The following is a 22251-nucleotide window of genomic DNA, read 5'->3' on the forward strand; positions in this document are numbered from 1 at the left end:
GAGTCCCTGCAGAGTTTTGTGGTCGCCGCGTTAAAGTTGAGGCGGCAGTCGATGTGGAGGCCGAGGTATCGGCCATTTCTCTGCCACGGAAGGGGGCTTCCGCGCAGCGAGAGAGTTGGCACTACGAAGCGTGCAGGGCTCGCACGGAGGTGAATTAGTAGCGCCTCGGTTTTTGACGCCGAGAGCTGAAGCCCTATGCTGCCGAGATATTCGTCCACGGCGTTGATCGCCGACTGGAGTGATTGACGCACTTGATAGCCATCAGCATAAATCGCCACACGGACTTCGAAGGCTGTCAGCTTCGGGATGAAATCAGGGAGCCTTGCCAGCGCCAAGTTGAAGAGGAAAGGGCTGAGGACACTGCCCTAAGGAACACCAGAGGTCACGCTATGGGGGGTGCTGAGCGCCTCACCCACGCGCACTCTGAGTGTTCGGTCGTTAAGAAAGGCCGAGACACCGTCCAGTAGGCGGCCGGTGATACGCAGCTCGCGAAGCGCTTGAATGATGGTGCCATGCGGGAGGCCGTTGAACGCGCGTTCCACATCGAGCAGCACCAGGTATCCGGCTTCGTGGCGGTTTGCCGCGTCCTCGTGCTTAGCGACAACGTCCGCGATGGAATCAGCTGTCGAGCGCAGTCAGCGGAAGCCGCTTTGTTCAGGGGCAAAGGCGTCTAGGGCGGAGGCAATCCATTCAAGGCGGTGCAAAGCCATGGACTCCATTGTTTTCCCGGGTACCGAGGTTAGCGATACTGGGCGATAGGAGTTATGTTCGAGGCTGGTTTGTCGCGCTTGAGAATGGGAACGACGATCGCCTCTTTCCAGTCGGCGGGAATGATGCCGCTGCGCCAGACCGAGTTGAATACCTCGAGAAGTGACGGAAGCTGAGCTGCGTCCATGTTCCTCAGGACTTGATGAGTAACGCCGTCGGAACCGGGAGCTGAGCGACGTTGGCGTCTGTTCAAGACGATGCGCAACTCTCTGAGCGTGAACTCAGCAGAACACGGCACTTCTACATGCTCCAGAATTGCGCTCGTTGGGAAATAGCGCATAGGAGCGATGCATTCAACCATGTTGTGTGGCGGAAGTTCGACGGCGGCTTTGACAGGGCACACAGACGGCGGAGCGAACGCATCCGCGAAGAGTTCGGCTAATTGCTCGGCACTCAAACCCCGCGCCACTGCGATGGAGAGTGCAGGGCGGCGGGGGATCTTGCGACTAAGTAGGGCGGCGAGAATGCGCCAGGGGCGTGCTTTGTCGCGAGTGTCCTCCAAGGACAGGCAGAGACTCTGCCAGCTCTGGTTGCGACGCTGCCTGGCATGACGACGGCACGCGGCATAAAGGCGGTTGTAAAGTGTCCAGTGCTCCACCTTGTCGCTTTTGATGGCGCGGCGTTCAGCGCGTCGGCGTGCCGCGCGTAATTTCAGAAGTTTGATGTCGGGCGCCGGCGTTCCAGCGGGCACCGTACACCACTTGGTCGCGGCGACAACGCACCTCGAAATGTGCGTGAGGAAGTCGGTGTTCGCCGGAGGGGGCGTGGCACAGAGCGTCCTGAACAGAGACCAGTCGGTGATGCGATAGGTAAAGGTACGGTCGCGGCTCAGACCGAGCGGGTCAAGCGAGATCGGATAATGATCCGACCCCTGAGTGTCAGGGCTGCGTACCCACTCATAGTGGTACCGTTCGCTAACCAGCGATAAGTCTATCACACTCCCGCGCACCTTCCGACGCACGAAAGTGGGACTGCCGGTGTTGATGATTAGCAGGGCAGAGGATTGGATGGAGTTCAGCAGGTTCCTGCCATTAGGCTTACAGCGGCTACTGCCCCATGCCATGTGGTGAGAGTTAAAGTCGCCGCACTCAACACAGTCACCGTTTATGCGCGCGGTAAGGCTCTCCACGAAAGACGTATCCCATTGCTGCACGGGTTGTACGTACACGCTGGCGACACAAGGGTCCCCCCCCCCCCAACGCGCCCAGCCACAGCCACACACTCTACGGAGGTGGGAACGATGTCGTCCACACGAACGACGGCTTGGGCAAGGCGCGCGCGGACGTAAATATACGCGTGGGAGCGACCGGGTGGATGGAGCGGATCACAGCACTGCACGTTGGCGCAAGTCCGTAACTCGCAGGTCGTCGCACTGTGGTATCCCACGAATCCAGGAAGGTTGCACTCCCCGTCGCGCGTGTATGTCTCTTGCAACGCGAGCACGTCATACTCGTGCACGAGTAGGTGTTCGGACAGTTCGGCATGTCGTCGGCGCAGCGAGCGCACGTTCCATTGCAGGATGCGCGGCCGACGTTTGGCTGGGCGACTAGCCATGGTGATTGTGTCGCTGTTGACATGCCACTGCCTGCAGGCAGATGGCCCGGAGTGGATGGTCAGCTGGCAGCATGGTGCTGACTGCTTGCATGGTGAGCAGCAGGTTTTCTACCAGCTAATCCATAGTAGTTTGGGCGGGTGGAGCAGCAGTATCGTGCGTCTGCTGGCGTTGAGAGGCACGAGGGGCTGGTACCGGATGCCTGGGTGCAGGGCTGGGGCCCTTCAGCACGCTTGCATAGGACCGCGCCGGAGATGAGGACTGCTGCGGCTGCTTCTCCTCCCGGACTGCTGCCCTGACAGTACGCCTCGACCATGCCGAGGTGGAGGAAGCCATGATGGTGGCCACCTCCCGTGCTTCCTGCCATTTGGGGCGGGCGGGAGTGTCGGCCCTATGAGGGCCCCCGCAGTTCCTGCAGCGGACTTTCTGGCAGGAGGGGCCCTCCGCGTGGCTCTTGCCGCATGAGATGCAGTCGGTTGGCCATCTGCAGGACTCCAGCACGTGCCCGAAGCGGCCGCACTGCCGACATTGCACCGGACGGGCCCTGGCAGGCCTCAACCTGAACCCGAGCTTGAAAAGGCGCACGTGTTCAGGGGGACCGCTCCCACGAATCGGATGGTGATGGTGCTCTCCTCCCTCGTTGCCGACAGCACGGGAACGCTCGACTCGATGGCTCCCAGCAGGTCTGTGTCCGCGGGTAACCCGACTACATCGTGCAGGAAGCCGGTGCTCTTGCCGCGCTCGGCTGGCAGTCGGGCAGTCACTGGGATTCCGTGCAGCTGGGTGACTGCCAGCAGCTCCTCCAGGCACTCCCGGGTGGTAGTATCGGCTGCCACGATGTTGCGTTTATGGTTAACGCGAACCACTGCAACACAGAGCCGCGAAGGGAGCGTTGCAGCGAGTGAGAGGCGCGGCGCTCCTCGGAAGGTTCCACCGGGCGCCGAGGGACGGAAGAGCACCGTACCGACGACCGCAGGGTCAACCGGGAGTGCAGCAGTCTCCAGGGCTCGTGCACGCCGCCGGTCCCTCTTTGACTGCAACAGCGTGAAGTCGTACGTGGTGGACTCGCGGGCGGATGGTGTCGCTCTCTGTACTGCGGCTGTAGGCACGCTGGGCGTGACCAGGGTAGCGGATGGGTGCCGCGAGTCGTCCGTTGCCCCGGGAGACGAACGGGAAACATGGGCAGGCTCCTTCCTCTTATTCTGCTTCTTCTTCTTCCCTTTTGGCTTCGGCCGCAAAGAAGGCTGGCATGGTAGGTCCTTCAGAAATCGCGCCGCGGTGTTATCAGGGCCCTGATGCGACGAAACAGTGGGTGTTGCGTCCGTCAGCTCTATCGCGTCGGCAGCGCTTTCGTTTGCAGCTGGTTCGCTAGCAGATGCTGCAGGGGACGTGCCGCCATCAGGAGCAGACGGTGCGTCGAGGATGGCGCCGGGCGCGCCCTTGCTCGGAGGGGACGCGGAGGAGGCGGCTGTAGACTCGGCGGGATGTCGAGAGGTGGCGCTCGCCCTTTTTGGAGGGCCTCCGTCTTTGACGGCAGGCGCAGAGGAGGTGGCGGCTGTTTCACCCGAGTGTGCGGAAATGGCGCTGCCGTGGTCCGGTTGCTGCACGTGGCAGCTGGCTGCCGTGTGCTGCTCCGGGCTGGGCGGAGAGCTCGACGGCTGCTTACGTCGCCCGGTTGGCTCCTTGTCCTCGCTCTCCGTCTCGCGGGCGCGTTTCCGGGAGCTGGACATATCCATCTCCTCGTCGTCGGAGGGGGGGAGCAGGACCGAAGTATGGGGCTCCTGCACTGGGGGGCCGTCCTGGAGAGGCTTCGAAGCGGTTGTAGGCAGGGGGGGATCCACAGGGAGATCGATGGAGGTGGCCCGCTGACTGAGCCACTGGCCCAGCATACGAGTGGCACGAAGTTGCAGGGGTTCCTTGCCCGGAGTTCATCGAGGGATGCAGGGCCAAGTGTCACCAGGCTCAAACTGGCATGGCGACAGTGGTGAACGCGTGGCGGGCGCTCTCCGAGCGAAGCGAAAACCATATTGGCGTGAGACTTCAGAACGGCACGCAGCCTATCATATCTTCCGCGAAGCGACCCTCGGACGTTAGACGTCGAAAATGCAGTGCTCTATCGTCCTCTACTAATCAAGCGAAACCCGTGGATAACTGGTTTTCAACCGTAAGTCCATATTTCCCGTTCTCTGCCTGCTCGAAGATTCGCGGAGAAGAACGCTGCTCTAAGCCTAAGGGGCGTCGGGCCGACGGCCCGACGGAACGCTGCTCCTGCAGCTCGTGCGGGACGCGCCAGGATGGCTGACGACGACGCGTCTGCTACGATCGGAGCCACGACGCCGATCGAAAAGAACCCCCAACGCGACGACAACGCTACCGACCTATCGCAAAAGAAATCCCTTGACAACGGGGGATGGTTTACTGCAAGATACCACAACTCAAGGCTCATCGCCGTTCCGGAAACCGGGACCGAAGCGGTCTACAAATCAGCACCGAGCCAGCCCAAACTAAAGGAGAATCCCATTCGCCATAAGAAGCTACCTCCACTGCCGAAGACCGATTTCAAGGTCATCATTAGACCGAAGAATGGGCTCAACATCAGTCAACTGAGCACGCATCAGATGGCCCGGGCTGTAACCAAAGCATGTGGAAACCCAGACATGTGCAACGAAGGCAACTTGCTTATACGGTTGCGCAACGGATCGAACATCGCCATAATCAGCACGCCAAGCATGGAGACTGCCAATGTAGTGCAGAGCATTCCAAGTCTACGTTTTGGTGCGAAAGACTATGCAGTGACGGCGTACGTGGCAGCGCCGGACAATTCGTGTAAAGGAGTGATTCACGGTTTGGACGCCGGTACAACGCCGACCGAATTACTGGCCCACCTTCGGGTACGTACCCATGGAGTCAAAATACTTTACGCAAGAATGCTTGGACACTCCCAAACCGCGGTAATTACCTTCGAGGGCAAGATCGTCCCGCGCTACGTTTACTACTACGGCGGCGAGACGCGTTGCTACCTCTATCGGTCATCGCGGCAAGTTTGCTATATATGCTTCAAGCCTGGGCATAGGGCGGATGTATGCCCGACACCTGACGCCGTTGTCTGCTCGAACTGCGCCGAGCCAGTAATCGAAGACGGACACACCTGCGAGCCCAGGTGTGCGCTGTGCAAGGAAGCGCACCCGACACGGGCAAAGGAGTGCAAAGAACGCCTCTGGAAACCGAGAAGCCCACGGGGGAGAAAAAAAGAGGAACCGGACGCCGAAGCCAAGGACGCCGGCGGACGTGGCCGGCCCAGGAAACGCTGGTTCAGTAGGGACTCCAGCTCGACATCCAAGTCTAGATCAAGGTCGAGATCCGCGTCCAAGACCAGGCAGGCTCCAGAAACGAAAAAGAAGCAGCAGAAGAAGACCATACACAAGAAGGAAGAAGACAGTAAGGTGAGCTGGAAAGCGCATCTTTTCTCAGCCTCTCCCACTGCTCCAAAGAACACGAACACTCAGAATGACGAAGTAAATGAGCTAAGGCAAACTATTCAGACTCTCAGGGCAGAAAATGCTGAGCTCAGACAGAAGCTCAACGAGCTCATAGATGAACTTAAGGCACTGAGAACAGGGCAGACAAACTCAAAGCCGCAAACAGCCGAAACCCAGTCGGCCACCATAGGGCGGCAGGAATTCACACCTGCCATGGTGGCCATGAATGATGCACTAGCGAATCTTAGCAACCTCGTTTCTAACATCCAAGAGGAGGCGCGCAAGGACAGAGAACGCCTAGTACAATTTACAGGCATGAAATCCAGAACTAAACCCTATACTAGGCCATCGGCTGAGTATGGCGAGCAACCCTAAACGCCCGGTCAAGTTGGAAACCCTCGATATATGACAGTGGAACTGCCGTGGGACCCGCAGAAAGCAGGGTCTCCTTAAACAATACATCACTAACTGCACAGCTCCGCCAGACATAATCGCCCTACCGGAAACCGGCTGCTCACCCACTCTTGCGGGGTACACAGTCTATGAAGGGCTCAGCCAGAGTAAGGTCGCGACGCTGGTTGCCAAAGCTGTCACCGTAATCAAACACGACATCGACGCAACGGACATCGACCACGTCTTTATTGAAATTATTACCCAAAAGAGAAGACAAGAAAGCATCTTTCTCAACATTTACAGCCCGCCCAGCCAGAGGAACGCCAATTTTGGCTACCTGTTACGCAAGGCAGAACAAGCAGCAGGCAAGAAGGGTCTCGTCATCCTGGGGGATTTTAATGCCTGGCACAAAAGCTGGGGCTACGTTAAGGAAACTCAAAAAGGCAGGGACCTAGCCAGAGAAACGGATCGCAGAAGGCTTAGTCTCATCACAGACCACACCCAACCCACGCGAGTGGGGAACAGTATCAACCGAGATTCGTGCCCAGACTTGGCATTCGTCAGAGGGGTAAGGGACGCTCGATGGGAAAACGACGGGGAAACGCTTGGCAGCGACCACTTCATTTTGCGCATCAAGATAGAAACCCTCCCGATCAGGAAAAGACTTGGCCGGGCTAGGCTCACCGACTGTGTAGCCTATAGAAAAACTAGGGCGGAGTCCGAAGACACTGAGATCACAGACATTACGAGCTGGGTCGCAGGAATCAAGGCAGACTGCAAAAGGCTAACCCGAGAGGTCGCCCTCACCACCAACACACCCGAGGTGGATAAGCATCTTTTACACCTATGGGACGCCCGACGGGGGCTACTAAGAAGATGGAGGCGGCAGAAGCACAACAGAAAACTCAGACTAAAAATCGTTGAGGTCACCAGACAAGCCGAAGAGTATGCGACAGAACTCGCAGGGCGCAACTGGGACCAAAAATGCAACGAGCTACAGGGGACCCTGGGCTGGAAAAAGACATGGGCCTTGCTAAGGAGTCTTATAGACCCAACCATGACCAAGTCCGAAAATCGTAAAACGACCCAACGGATCGCGCACCGATTCCAAGGCACAGACCGGGAAATGCTGAAGAACATCAAGCAGCGCTACATTGGGGATACAACGGACGTCGACTGCAGCTTGGCATACACGGGCGAAGCAAACCCCGCTCTAGATGAACCCATTACCATAGAAGAAGTAAGACACGCTGTGATGTCTGCCACAAAGAACACCACGCCAGGCAAGGATGGCATCACCAACGCCATGATAAGGAACCTGGACGAAAACTCCATCAAACGATTTACAGAATTCGTAAATAAACACTGGGAACAGGGGACTATCCCGGACGACTGGAGACATGCGGAAATAGTTATGATTCCGAAGTCCGGAAAGACTCCCTGCCTGGAAAACCTGCGACCCATTTCGCTAACGTCCTGCTTGGGAAAAGTATACGAGAGAATTGTGCTTCAGAGGTTGGAGACCCACCTAGAGGATAACGAGCTCATGCCACACACTATGTTTGGATTCAGAAAATGCCTCTCAACGCAAGACATCCTCCTGCAGATTAAGGAGGAGGTACTTACTACCATCCCGAAATATGGAGAAAATATCTTGCTTGCACTCGATCTTAAGGCGGCCTTCGACAATGTAAGTCATAGGGCTGTGCTGGAGGGTCTCAGCAACATTGGTTGCGGGCAGAGAATACACAACTACGTCAGAGCTTTCCTCAGTGACAGATCCGCCACCATTGGTATAGGAGGCATCAGGACTGACACCTTCAACATGCCCAAAAAGGGAACACCGCAAGGCTCTGTGATATCCCCTACGCTTTTTAACATTGTTATGATCGGGTTAGCACGGAAGCTCGAAAAAATTGAAGGGCTCAGGCGTGCCATATACGCCGACGACGTCACAATCTGGGTGACCAAGGGATCCTTAGGAGAAAAACAAGACCTTCTGCAGAGCGCAGCAGATACAGTCCATGCATACACTGAACACTGCGGGCTTGTCTGCTCCCCGGAGAAATCCGAGGTGCTCAGAGTCTACAGAAGAGGATACAATCTGCAAAACTCCATAGACATCTTCATAGGGGGGAAGAAGATTCCGGAGGTATCCCAAGTTAAGATCCTTGGCATGTGGATACAGAGCAACTGTCGTGTGGACCACACAATCAGACAGCTGGCAAACACTACAGCTCAGATCACAAGGATGATGGCAAGAATCTCAAACAGACGGCGAGGTATGAAAGAAGAGGACACATGTAGGCTAATACAGGCCCTCGTGATCAGTAGGATTGTATACAGTGTCCCCTACCAAACACCGCTCGAGCAGGAAAAAGAACAATTAGAGGCAATCCTTAGGAAAGCTTACAAATGCGCTCTCGGACTACCGGTCAACACCTCGACGGAGAAATTCCTTCAATTGGGCATAAACAACACAGTGCAAGAACACATCGAAGCTCACCTTCTCGCGCAGAAAATGAGACTCATGCTGACTCCAACGGGCAGGAACACGCTGAAGATACTGGGTATGAGAGATGCTTGCAGAGAAATTAACAGCACGGAAAGCATACCTAAAGAGATTCGAGAGATCATTGAGGTTAGCCCGATACCGAGAAACATGCACCCTAAATTACACAAGGCCAGAAGAAAGGCAAGATCAGAAGCACACAACAAATATTTCTCGGCGAGAAAAGACGTGTTATACGTCGACGCGACCACATACAAAGAGCACTCCGGGGCGGTAGTCAGCGTTGTTGATCACCAGCTTAGAGAAATCAATTGCGCTTCGATCAAAGGCAACAACATCCTGGAGGCTGAGGAAGCGGCAATCGCACTCGCCATCACCCACAAGGGCGAAGAGGCCACTACAACAATACTTACGGACTCGCAAGAAGCGTGCAGAAGGTACAGCAGTGGACGCATATCCACTGCGGCCATCCGCATACTCAAGACGAGAAAAATAACCTTTTCGAGATGCTTCATTACGTGGACACCAGGTCATGAGACTGTGACAGGGAACCAGCGTGCCGACGCCAACGCCCGAGCATACGCCAACCGGGGGGCGCACCACGACGGGGAACTGGACACAGTCACCAGACGCTATGGAGCAATTTTAGAAAACCAAAGAGCCCTAAGGAGGATCTACCCCCCTCCCCACAAAGACCTTAGTAGAGAGCAGTCGGTTGCCTGGAGACAACTGCAGACTAATACATACCCCAATCTGAGTCTGCTCAGCAAAATCTATCTGTCAACATACGACAATAAATGCCCGCTATGCGGTGAACACGCAACGCTTTACCACGTTACATGGGCCTGCCAAAAGCCAAAGGTAGCGCCAGTACACAAAACACCAACACCGGAGCAGTGGGAGGCTGCGCTATCCTGCTCGAAGCCTGAAGAACAGCTCAAGCTGATCGACAGAGCTAGCAAGATGGCAAAGGCCACTGGGGCCCTGGACTGAGGGCTCCACCTTCGCCGGTATACCTTCTTTGTGAAAATAAAGTTTTTCATTCATTCATTCATTCGTGTGGCATCGAGCTGTGTCGGACTCCTTTCACGCGCCGTGTGCCTGCTGCACGTGCGACAGGTGTTCTCCCTGGCGGACCGCCGTGGACTCGCGCGGCGTTAGGCGTAGCAAGGCGCGGGGTGGTCGTCGAAGATGAAGCTCGAAATCTTGACCAAAACGCACTCACATTTAATGTTGGTGGTATCCGCTGGTTCCTTGAATCATGCCGATTCTATCGGTGCAAAATGAAAGGGGTGGGTGGCTTTTCTTGTAGAAATGAACGCAGGACGCGGGAGCCCATGTGACGCACGTCAGTACTCCAGGGCCCCCTGGCGGAGAAAATCGTGATTGACTTTCTGCATTACAAATTGCAAATTCATATACTAGTATTTCTGGCCCAATTCCTGGCGTTAATATTATACCTGCGAACATAGAGTTAACTACCTCATCGATTGTTGTCATAACAGATTCATTATCCCGACGTTCATCACTCACTGCTAAGATTTGGAGGACGTCTAAGGTTAGCCTTTGTGAGTGGAACTCGAAAGCATTCAAAGATCCCCGACTGCTTCTCACTCTTCCCGGCCACAGCAACTTATGTAAGCGTAATGTTAACCTAGAAACGCGGGCGAGGAGCGCTGCACAACAAGGCGTGGTTTAAGGTTCTTTATTTCTTTCGCCTTCTTCGCCTGTGCACGCCGCTGCCCCGGATGCGCGAAAGCGAGCGCCATCTGCATGTTGTTGAAAGCAACCGAGTGGAGGGCATCATTTCATGATTGGTAGAAACGCTGTAAAAGGGGTCTGTGTTTGAACTTCCACGTAACAGGTTTACTCGTATGTTCAAATTACAATTCGACGCTACCATGTCGGGGGCTTCTGCAGGTCTTAATTTACTATTTTCCGGACGCATTTTACTTTGAAAAATTTGATTAGTTCAATACCGCTTCTGCGCCACGATGAGACGACCAGCGTCGGCGAGGGAAGCCGACGCCGAATTTTCTGCCACACGGGGCCCTTAACGCTGTTCTAATAATAGTGATTCGCACACCTTGCATACGTAACATTCCGCAGTGCTTGCTCAATTAAATTTAAACCACGTAAAGCACGAGAGACGACGACTGAGAGAGAAGACACGCAGTGTGCCAACTTCCAACACTAGGTATTGTCATAGTAAAGTACGTATATATATATATATATATATATATATATATATATATATATATATATATATATATATATATATATATATATATATATATATCCAATGTATTATTACTATTGCGATGAGTTCCGATACATGACTTCACTAGGTTTCAGTGCGACACAAGGGGAACTAAAGCACAACGTGTCCACTTTTCTGATTAAATCAGCTTCTATGATTTCCCGCGCGAGCTGCCGCCTCTCTCGCCAAAAATTGAGCACAATCATAGACAGGCACATAGTCGCAGTCACGCCAATGGATGCCCAAATGGCTTTGTGTGGTGTTATGAACGCTAACAGGGTTCTCTCTTACGCGCTCGTTTGCGCACTCGCCGATTTGTCCAAGGAATTTACAAACGCATGACAGGAAAATTTGGTAAGCTATGCCTGTGACGCGTAGCACAAAACGCCTTCTGTGCGTAACAGAGCCAGATGCCCCGATGCGGTCAAGCTATCCCAAGCTAAAAATGCCCAAGTGATACCCGCGCACTGCCGAATTATTTTCAGTCGATTGGAGACATCCTCAACATACGGGATCCGTGCAAACTGGCGCCTTTCGCTAGGCTGGCAGCATGACTGAGCAGGCTCGTGCCATTTGGTGCGCATAAGAAGTTGTTCTGCTATGGCAGAAATTACGGCTATTGTTTATCGAGCTCAAGACAGGGGGCGAAACTGTATTGCGAAACTGCATTGCATCACATGGGGGCAATAATTCTTCGGGCTATTGACCAGGCATATATTTATTATACCTATCTTGACAAGCCTCGAGTGTGCAGAATTAAAGGGGCGATAGGGTTCTACCCATCGGTTAGAAATACCACCACACATGTTTCCTCCAAAGGCACAACCTGAGATCTAGAAAACGTAAGGAAATACTTAATTAAGCTCATCCGTCAGTTCCAGAGGCTGGAGCTCTAACTTAGATGTCTCTAAAGTTTAATACTATTCGAAGCCCTCGTCCTTCGCGCTGTACGGGGTTTTGATTATAATTAACAAACTAGCCTAAGCCTCCACCCTTGTTAGCTTTATTTCTAGTACGATGGGTCTTTTTTCTTAGTCCGTTTCTCGTTCTACCTTCGCTGTATTACCTTCGCTGTATGACGAGCTCATTAATTCGTCCAATGCATCCGTGTCGAGATCCTGCCTCTGGAGGTGTCAGTCTTTAGGACCTTCTTCAAATCTTTTTTTTTTGGATATGGCGTGATGGTCTCTAAGATTCTACACTCTGAATGGCCACATCTTTTTCTTTCAACTTCACTGTTTTGACAGACCATCTGCAGCAAATAATAGGTGGTGTAATTTGCTTGCTATCGTCGACACAACTGCTCAATTTCTATGACAGCATGCGCTTCTACTACAACGTGATATTACTCCAACGAAGTCACCACCACTGAAGAGCAGTGTGCACATTGTTGGTGATGTGACTCTTGATATGGTGCAGCCTATTATACCTTGGAGCAAAGTTCGTTGTTGAAATTGGCAAGCGGCTGCATGAACTCCTCACCCTTGTCAGGCTGGTTGCAGCACGCGTCCCGGATGTCGAGTCAGAAAGGTGTGTGGCAGAAGGCGTAGACGTTTTCTCCCGTTGTAAGCTTTTTATAACGTATTGCCGACCAGATTTGTGGCATTTTTTTCTGAAAGCGCAATCTTTCTCTTTTTACCTTCTCAAACGAAGCTGGTTTCCCTGTCTTCCCTTTGGGTGATTTTATTTCTAGCGCCACCCTTGCTATGAATTCAGCTCCTAAACGTGACGACAGTGTGTTCTTTGCAAAGGTGAAATCAGAAGCAAAATAAAACAAACATTGCAGTGCCCTTAGCCTTGAGAAGCTAACTGGAATAATAGAAAAACACAAACCTAAACTTACGCATTTTGTTTCAAGCTCAGGCACATAGGATCCACTGCCATTTGCGGGTCAGCGTAAAGGAAACACCGACTTGGCAGGAAACTGTTGCCACGTCTGCTAGATAAATTTGTTTTTGTAATCACTGACGATCCTTTCTTTGTTACGGATTCTTTTAAGAAACAGTGATAAGGGACTCAAATTTTTCTCCAATTATGTTAAAAATCTCTTCTATTCTCTTCCGCATTACAAGCTGCTACAATTTGTTGAAGAATGCATAGGTGGTTTTCGATGGGTTGCCTTTTAAAATGCTGCAGGTGTTTCTCTCGGCGGTTTCCTTGCATTGTTGACCTTTAATTAAAAATCAACATTCACTTCATGGAACGAGCGAAAATGTATCCAAGGGAATGGTGTTACCATATGTCTGGTTGTGGCACCAAGTGATATTTGTCTAGCTCATCATGACCCCAACATTTTTTGTAATCACTGACGATCCTTTCCTTGTTAGGGATTCTTTTAAGAGACAGGGATAAGGGACTCAAATTTTTGTCCAATGATGTTACAGATGTCTTCAATTCTCTTCCGCATTACAAGCTGCTACAATTTGTTGAAGAATGCATTGGTTGTTTTCGATGGGTTGCCTTTTAAAATTCTGCAGGTGTTTCTCTTGGCGGTTTCCTTGCATTGTTGACCTTTAATTTAAAATCAACATTCACTTCATGGAATGAGCGAAAATGTATCCAAGGGAATGGTGTTACCATATGTCTGGTTGTGGCACCAAGTGATATTTATCTAGCTGATTATGACCCCAACATTTAAAGTCGCCTGGACGTGTGTCTGGTTCTCTGGTAGTCAATGTGTAAAGGGTTGTGGATGACTTCCTAGTGTGTGCTCATTTCACAGATCCAGCTTTGAAGCTTTCTACTCGTGGAATTATAGAGACATTTAAGAAAGGGCTGCAACCACTGGAACTGACGCAAAAGCTAGCTATAAAAGATTGTTTACGTTTTCTAGATATCAGGCTCTGACTTTCAAGCGCACGTGCGTGCTGCTTTTTTTGCAAACGAGGAGTAGAAAGCCACTCTTGCCCTTTCGTTCGGCACACTCAAAGGTTGTTAGGTGGGTTGTAATAAATGTGTGCCTTTTTAATGGAGTCAAGAAATCATGCCCGCATACGATGCAAAAAAAGTTTTTTAGCAGAGGTTGGTTGCCTATCTTGTGCTGGATACCTGATGGGCGTAATTTCTGCCATAGAAGAACAGCTTTTCAAGTGCACCAAACGTGGTGCGCCGGCTCAGTCATGGTACCAGCCTGATGAAAGACGCTGTGTTCAGTGCTGCCCTATGTTCACTATTTCTCCCATCGGCTGAAAAAGATTAGGCAGAATGAGGTCGTCATTTGGCTCCTTCGGTGAACTGAAGGTCGGCGGCGACATTTAAATTATCTGCGGCGTTGACGTTCGGCCGCACCGCGTCAGTCATTGTCGCCTGTCTCTTTCTGGAGAGCAGCATGAACACAGTCATCTGCGATAAGATTTATTGCAGTGGCATGTTGTGAGCGGAACTGTCTCACGTCTTCAGTTCAATATTTACTTACAGTACTAACCTGTCGGCGAGAGATTTATTAAAGCGCAGCACAAGAGCGTTCGTCTGCTGGTGATAGGCGGTGTTTTACTATTCTACCCGTTCCACAGTGCGTGATGAGAACTTCTTTGGCACTATGTCCTATCAGAAGGGTGAGGTTCAAAAAGTTTGACACTTTAATAGCACGGTTAGTGGGCAGGGTTTTCGTTTCGGCGTCCAAGTTGATAATGCTGTCCACAGGTTATGCGTTACCATTGGATAGGACTACCAGTCACCGTCCGTTGAGTGTACGTGAAGATGAAGTCAGTATTCCGCCTCGCGTCAATATCATGAGTTCCGTCAGTGTCAAAGCAGGCAGAGATATGGAAGTGCAACGCTGAAAGCGACAAATACCTGCTGCTCGGCCGTGAATTCGCCGTTGTGAGAGGAATCATTCAATTGTATATTGGAAAAGCTGAGGCAATGGTGACACACTTCAGTTTCAGTTTATTGTTCTTTCAATAGAAAACTAATTTCTGAGTTCATTGTTGTTTACATAATAAACAGGTAATCTTTCTTTATATTCCCGAACCAAGTGCGTCCGAATCAGCCGCTTAGCATGAAGGTGATGTGAAGGCACTTAAAAGACGTGGACGATAGTTAAAAATGCGACACACGTAGCATCATTACGTATCGTCCACGTCTTTTAAGCAGATCTACATGATTGTCGTGTTAAAGCAACTCGCCCAACTAGGTGTACTGACCAGCCAATTAGGTGGAGCATGCAATCATTCGGCTCTACGCCAAATAGCTAAACATAACCGTGGATGGTGAAAGGATGGAGCGCCCAATCCTCTCGGGCGCAATCCGAATGGCCGCAGTTGCCCTATAATTCTCAAATTCATACGTTTACAAACAAAAGAAAATATTCGATTTGACGGTCGCAAGCTGAAAAGCACTAACGGTAGCATTGGTGAAAGCTTTTCTTGTGCCCTACAGAAAGCCCAAAACTCTCGCTTTTACTTGCAGCAAATCAGTCTTTGTCTCACTGCGATGTAAAAGTGTCTTTATAAGATCAGCAAATTATGTTCATGATGAAATTAGAAATAATGTAAAAGAGGTGTCCTCTATCGATCTCTCCTGCATCGACTGCTAGCACAATCAACGGAAACTGCCTCTCGTCCTAAATTTTTCTTTCCCGCGATTTACACAAAGATGCGAGGCTTTCTTCCTGAACTTGACGTCGGGTATAATCTAGTCCTTACTTCTGGATGTAATGCGAAAAGAGACCACCGACGAAAAAAAAAGGGCATACGAAAGGGTGCTTGCCTTAGTCCTGCTCTTTTTCTGTTCTTTGTTTCTTCTCGCTCAATATAACAAGACTAACATGCACTAACCTGGTATTAAACATTTATGGTTTATTTCTGGCTTCTCGAGTGGCCATATTGTTCGGGAAGACAAGTATCAGGCCACTTTGGTGCCGGGTACATCAGCTGTTAGCGAGATTTCGGTAAGTTCAGCGGGTTACATCCTAAAACAAATTAGGCGTTTTACGGGCCGAAACCACTTTCTGATTATGAGGCACGCCGTAGTGGAGGACTCCGAAAATTTCGACCACCTGGGGTTCTGTAACGTGCACCTAAATCTAAGTACGCGGGTGTTTTTGCATTTCGGCAGCATTTCGCAATTCGGCCGAAACGTGCGCTGCTCTGTTGTTGCCAGCCGCAATAATTTTAAATGCTGTGGATGGTTTTCCGCACCAGCTGGCACACAATCTTATTTAGCCTGTGTTACCGCCCCTTCCCCATGCATGGATACACGCTTCGCAGGTGAGTTGAACAGCCTTCTATATCAGCTAATGACGAAACGCACTAACGGGTAGACTTTGCTTCTTGGTGACTTCAATTTCTCTCGTATCACCTCGCACAATAATACACTTTCCTCTTATTATAACGCCGACAACCGTTTTAATTTTTCATTAATATTCAATTTAAACTAAAGGCTATCGACAACAACAAGCATCATGCAAGACACTGCCAGTGTGTTACGACTAATGCTAATATTCCTAATCGTTTTTCTTCTATTTTCAATCTCCGTGAAATTAGCGACCAATAAATCATACACGCCGCTTTCACCTTGTTCCCGTCTAAACACGATACTTATATCTAACAAATCAATCTGCCTGAATAATTAACACAACTACGAAGCCATCAACAATGGGCTGATCTCCTGCTACCCTTTTTTGACTTAATACTGACAGTCGTTTCCTTTAATTGAACTTGTCGATGAATATTGAAGTACAAGCTACTGCCATATCTAGCGTCTCCACCGAGGTAACTGTGAGAAACCTTAGAGCACATCGAAATTAAGGAGATTAGAGGGCGAAAAAGCGACCTTCCTGTCCCGAAAAAGAAAAAAAAACTTGTCCACTGTCCTTCGGAAAACAATACGACGCGGAGCATGCGCACCTCTTCCACATTCGCTGCGAAAAGCAGTCATTCATTTATGACACGGCGTCGTGTTGTAATAGCAACCCAAACTTGTAAGAATTTGAAACGCCACAAGATCAAACGCTCTTATCATTGCCGACCATTATTGCTTGGTGACCCGCCGTGGTTGCTCAGTGGCTATGGTGTTGGGCTTCTAAGGTCGGGGGATCAAATCCCGGCCACGGCGGCTGCATTTCGATGGGGCCGAAATTCGAAAACACCCGTGTACTTAGATTTAGGTGCACGCTAAAGAACCCCAGGTGGTCGAAATTCCATGAGTCCTCCACTACGGCATGCCTCATAATCAGAAAGTGGTTTTGGCACGTAAAAACCCATAATTTTAATTGCTTATTAAGTTCTGAACACGCACTTGCCGATGCATTAAACACTGGGCTTTCCTTGATGTTTACCACAAAACCTGATGTTCCCCAAGGTGTCCAGCAAAATTAAGTAAGAGTGTAAGTGTGCCAGCCCACATTTATTTCCCCTACTGTACACCAACCACGTTCTTAAAATTTTCCACGCTACCTCTCGAGTTCAACGAGCATGACATCAAAGTTTGAACTGTTGAAAGAAAATCATCATTGGGATTACACAACAATAATTCTCAACTACTAAAAAATATATAAAGTTAGTCTGCAGAGACTCCTTCCGGTTAATGTTATTACAGGTTTATTCTCCTGCAGCATCCGGCGAAGCGTTTTAACACATGACAGGGAGGTGGCATAAAATGTTTAACAAAAGTACCACAATGTTTTTGCTCCTGATTAGTGGTCATCGTGACGATGAGTATGCGCGCACATTCCCGCATCACCTTTGTTATTACATGCGTCCGTCACGTAGGACAATGAATGGCTCATACCCCCTCGAGCAATGGTCCATACCACCGTACATTTAAAGCAACATTAAGACGGCCTCCATGTTAAGACCGTCGAAGAGAAATAAAATTCTACGCTGAAATTATGGGCAGCAAACAAGCCAGCTGTAGAAAACCACGATGCTCAAGCCATTGCTGATGATGATAGTTCATTATGATGATGATGACAATTGTTTCCTATTGCCAACGAATGGCTCATACGCCCTTTAGCAATGAATGGCAAGGGTGCCAGCTCTGGAAGGAGACGACGACAACGAACGCGTGAGCATGCAGTGGCACGAGCCCGTGTGCGCGGTTGTGTGCGGCACATGCCCAACTGCGGCCGCATGCCCCGACGTGCGTCCCCGACCGTAGTTCACTGCGCTACAGCGCGAGCGCTACTTCTTCGCCGAGAGAATCACCACGACCCGATCATATATGAAAACGCCGAAGTCTTCCACCAAATGGCTCACATTGATCGACCGACCGTTCCATTTTCTGTCAACTACACCGGCAAGTCCTCCACCGCCAGAGATGCCCAACGGTTCCACTTTAGATTATTGCAGTCAAAGTCCACCGAAATTGTCCAAGGGCTTCGATACTGAAGTGATCTACCCCGTGCCGCCTTGATCTACCATACACTAAACATTTTAGCAGCCTTAAGGGTGCAAATTTCTTTTTCACCAGACGGACACCCTAAGGGTGCTGTTCCTTACACCCCACAGTTGGGGTGCGATTATAGCACTCCAAAGGAAAGGTGTCCAGCAAAATTAAGTAAGAGTGTAAGGGTGCGAGCCCACATATACACCCCTTTTTGTGGGTGTTGGAAAGGTGTACACCGTTTTATTTCTGGTGTGCACGGAAGGCAGGTTCGGCAGTACACTCCTTCATATATTACTATGTTCGGCTTGTCCACAGCCACTGTCCCACAGCCGGCCTTGACACTTCAATGGGATTACACAACACCTATACATGTGGATCACATTAAATATAAGCAATTCATGGTACATACTGCCAAACCTGTCTTCGCTGCAGAAATACAACCTTGCAAATTCAACACTTCTGAGCATGAATATCAACAGCAATTATCATCACGATTTCCAGATAAGTATAACATGCAACACAGACTGGCAAGACATATGCTGCATTTTCAAGAAAAATGTAAATATATTTATTGCCTTCCACAACTGGAATGTCACTGAAAGGGAGAAAATCAACACCCTTATATGCAAGACTTACAAGATCGCCCTTGGCCTACCGGAGTCCACAAGCACTGCTCGTCTGCTACAGCTGGGGGTATACAACACGCTTGAGGAAATCGTGGATGCGCAAAGAACCTCTCAACTCGAACGCATGTCTCTGACAGCCACGGGCCGGTACATCCTGCAGAAACTCGGCTTCAACTACCACGTCCAACACGGTCAGAAACAGGTCATTCCACCTGACCTCAGCGACACGCTGATTGTCGCCCCTATACCTCGAAACATGCACCCCGAATTTAATCGGGGCCGACGCCAGGCCCGTGCCAAGGCACTGCTGCGCTCCTTGGGTGGAAAGAGGACTACGCGCTTTGTAGACGCCGCAGTATACACACGAGAACACCGGTTCACGGCGGTAGTCGTAGACGTTAGCTCCAGGCTTACGCACGCGTGTAGTGTCGCAACGGAATACCCCGAAACAGCAGAAGAGATAGCGGTTGCGCTTGCGCTTACCGACCCCCTCTGCGAGGTAGTGTTTAGCGACTCACAATCCGCAGTTCGCAACTACGCGCTGGGGCGCATTTACTCCGAAGCTCTCCAGATTCTAAGGAAAGCTGGTCGACAGCACTTCGATAACACCGCCATCATATGGTTTCCAGCGCACGTCGCCACCCCCACCGATGAGGGCCTCATTAACTTGAACGAGGTAGCACACCGCTCTGCGCGAGAACTGACCCGCCGCGCAGAATCGGGGACCGCCTCTTCGAGTTCGGAACTGCTGGCTCAAAACACGCGAGAACGCCTGGTCAGGTACAATCACACCACCAAGCACTACCAGCTAGGCAGGCGGTTGCTGCCCCCACCTCACCCCATGCTGAAACGTCGCCAGGCAGTCATCTGGCGACAATTGCAAACACAAACATTCCCCAGTCCGGTGCGATTGCAGCACATTTTCCCCGCGCAATACCCGACTGCTCTTTGCAAATTATGTCAGGAAACTAGAGCGACGCTGACACACACGTTGTGGGAGTGTCGGGTTACATCAGCTACAATGTCAGTAGCTGATGAATGAAGAGTACAAGATATACATAAATAACATGAAACCTTAACATGCACAGTCACAGACTTCATGGGTAAGTACAAGACCATATACATTTCCCACAAAAGTATTTAAAAGTATATGTATTGATCAAACATGTCCTTATTGGAGAAACTATATAGCGGCACTGAAAGAGGCTCAGGTGGCCTCGACGTGTTTTGGGTCACTTAAAGAAATACATTGTCAGCAATAAGCTACAACCAAGCACAAAACAAGAAACACGTCTGTGACTTTGTAGAGCAATGTCAGGGAAAGCATTATGAAAAATTCATCTGCAAGGTCAATGTAAGGCATCTCTGGCCAACGTTTCTGATAGACTGAAACAATATTTTCCAGGCATAAACGTGCATTAAATCACGTTTAAGTCAGGACTGTAATTCCAAATTTTCGCTTTCCTACACGATTACTTGAGCACGAAAATTATGTAAAATATTTCAATGCCGTAGTTTTTTTCTCTTATGAAAAAGGAGAGTTCTCCGGTCTAAAATTTCTGTGTAGCAGATTTTCTAATTACAATTCCAGTTTCTTCAAATTTTTGTTTTGTAACCCAAAGGCCACTGGTATGTTATACAATATGTCGTTAGAAAATACAACCATTTCTTACTCTGAAACAAGACTGAAATATTCCACATTCACTAATGTTTGGGTGCCAATTGCAGTATCAATGGAGGCCCGATAAGAACAAACCACTGTTCATTAAAGCATTTTGCTGAGCACAAAAGCCTGAAGTGTTTTAAAATACATTGTAAATGTCTAAATTATTTGCACTTAAGTTCGGTAATGGAAGATTAGGACTTGTTGTAGCATGTGAGTGTTCAAATGAGCAAATATGTTTATTAAATTCGCCATACTCTGGCTACTAAAAAACACAGGTGCAGGCGCAGGCAATCATGCATAAGTTCAAGTTATAACATCACATTGTTAACATTTGCCAGCAAGAACAAATGGTTCTACCAACGCGTATAAATACCCTAAATGGATAATATTTGTTTCAAATTAGAACAAAATGTGGTACACACTCGAGCTGCAAAAATGCAATTGATGCAGCAAATGGCGTTTAGCTTTAAAAAAAAAGCAAAATACTGTTCGCGGTTAGCCTTGAGGTACAGGCCCTCCATTCTCTAAGCATTTTGACCAATAAATGCAGCGCATGGCTATGCTGGAATCCTGCATCCTGCATTAGCAAAATAAAAACATCATGAGAGTTCAGTCTATGTAATTACACATGTACACTGCAGGAATCTTCATAAGGCAAGAAGCTCCAGAAAACAACAATGCTTGGGTTTTTAATGTGACCGGGCAAAATGCACAGCTCAGGTAACTGGGCAGAATAAATAAAAGGTTGGATAAATTTCTATTTTGGAAATTCAGTAATTGCATGTTACCATGAAAACTAGACCAGTATGTCATTGTGAATACAAAATGGCACATACAGCAGCAAAAGCAAATAAATTTAAGCAGACTTCTCACCACAGAATAAGAGTGCATGAAATTTGAAGACACTACTAACGACATCTCTCAAATGCAGACATTTGTCCAGGAGGATGTATGGGATATAAAACTGACATGAAATGTGTGATATATCTATGCATTACACTTTATAAGCACTGCAACTGACAACTTCATGGGACATGGATTTTTAAGATTGAGATGCACACGACATGAAAAAATAATTGTTCTAACACAATATAATTACACTAGGAATCAATGAGTACTGTTTTACAGGGAGAGTGCACACAAAACGAAAATGAAGAAAGCCCACCGCCATACTCACCATCCTGCAATACATGCATCCAGCCCAACGATCTCCAATTCTCTAATGTAGTTTATCAGGCCTTTTGCGTATCCTACAATGTATTATTGTGTATTTCTCATTTCCTAATTTAGTAAGAATTGGCATTTCTTCAAACTTTCCAGGAAATTTTAGCATCTGTTCTCAACTATTTTCCTTAGAGCACCCCCCCCCCCCCTTTTTCAGTGGTTTAGCTTGGCAACACGCTGACGAGCACTATTCCCTTGTTTATACTTATGATCCTTCCTCATGCTCCCAATTTCTACTTCATGCTGTATCCCTGTTATGCAGTTTATGTTGGTCTCCCACTATATACTTGGTCCTTGCTATAGCCTCTCAACTGGAGCCTGGAATTTTTCCTGAAACCATCATCTGCACCGCCCAACACATCTTCCATGTTTCCCCCTCACTGGGGCGGATTGTATATAAGTGTTCACCTATTGAATGGACCACAGAGCCACAAGAATTTCT

General features: G+C 49.6%; 1 protein-coding gene across 1 annotated transcript; it reads right to left on the reverse strand.

The window, feature by feature from the left end:
* Window positions 1-739: 739 nt before the first annotated feature.
* LOC142586226 (uncharacterized) lies at window positions 740-1831 on the reverse strand. Its single transcript, XM_075697476.1, has one exon. The coding sequence runs from the start codon at window positions 1829-1831 to the stop codon at window positions 740-742; it is 1092 nt and encodes a 363-aa protein (XP_075553591.1).
* Window positions 1832-22251: the final 20420 nt, after the last annotated feature.

Source organism: Dermacentor variabilis, chromosome 6 (assembly GCF_050947875.1).
Source record: "Dermacentor variabilis isolate Ectoservices chromosome 6, ASM5094787v1, whole genome shotgun sequence".
In the NCBI taxonomy this organism is placed as follows: domain Eukaryota; kingdom Metazoa; phylum Arthropoda; class Arachnida; order Ixodida; family Ixodidae; genus Dermacentor; species Dermacentor variabilis.

Coding starts and splice junctions, on each gene's coding strand:
- LOC142586226 (XM_075697476.1), bottom strand. CDS start 1,831: ATGGCATGGGGCAGTAGCCGCTGTAAGCCTAATGGCAGGAACCTGCTG.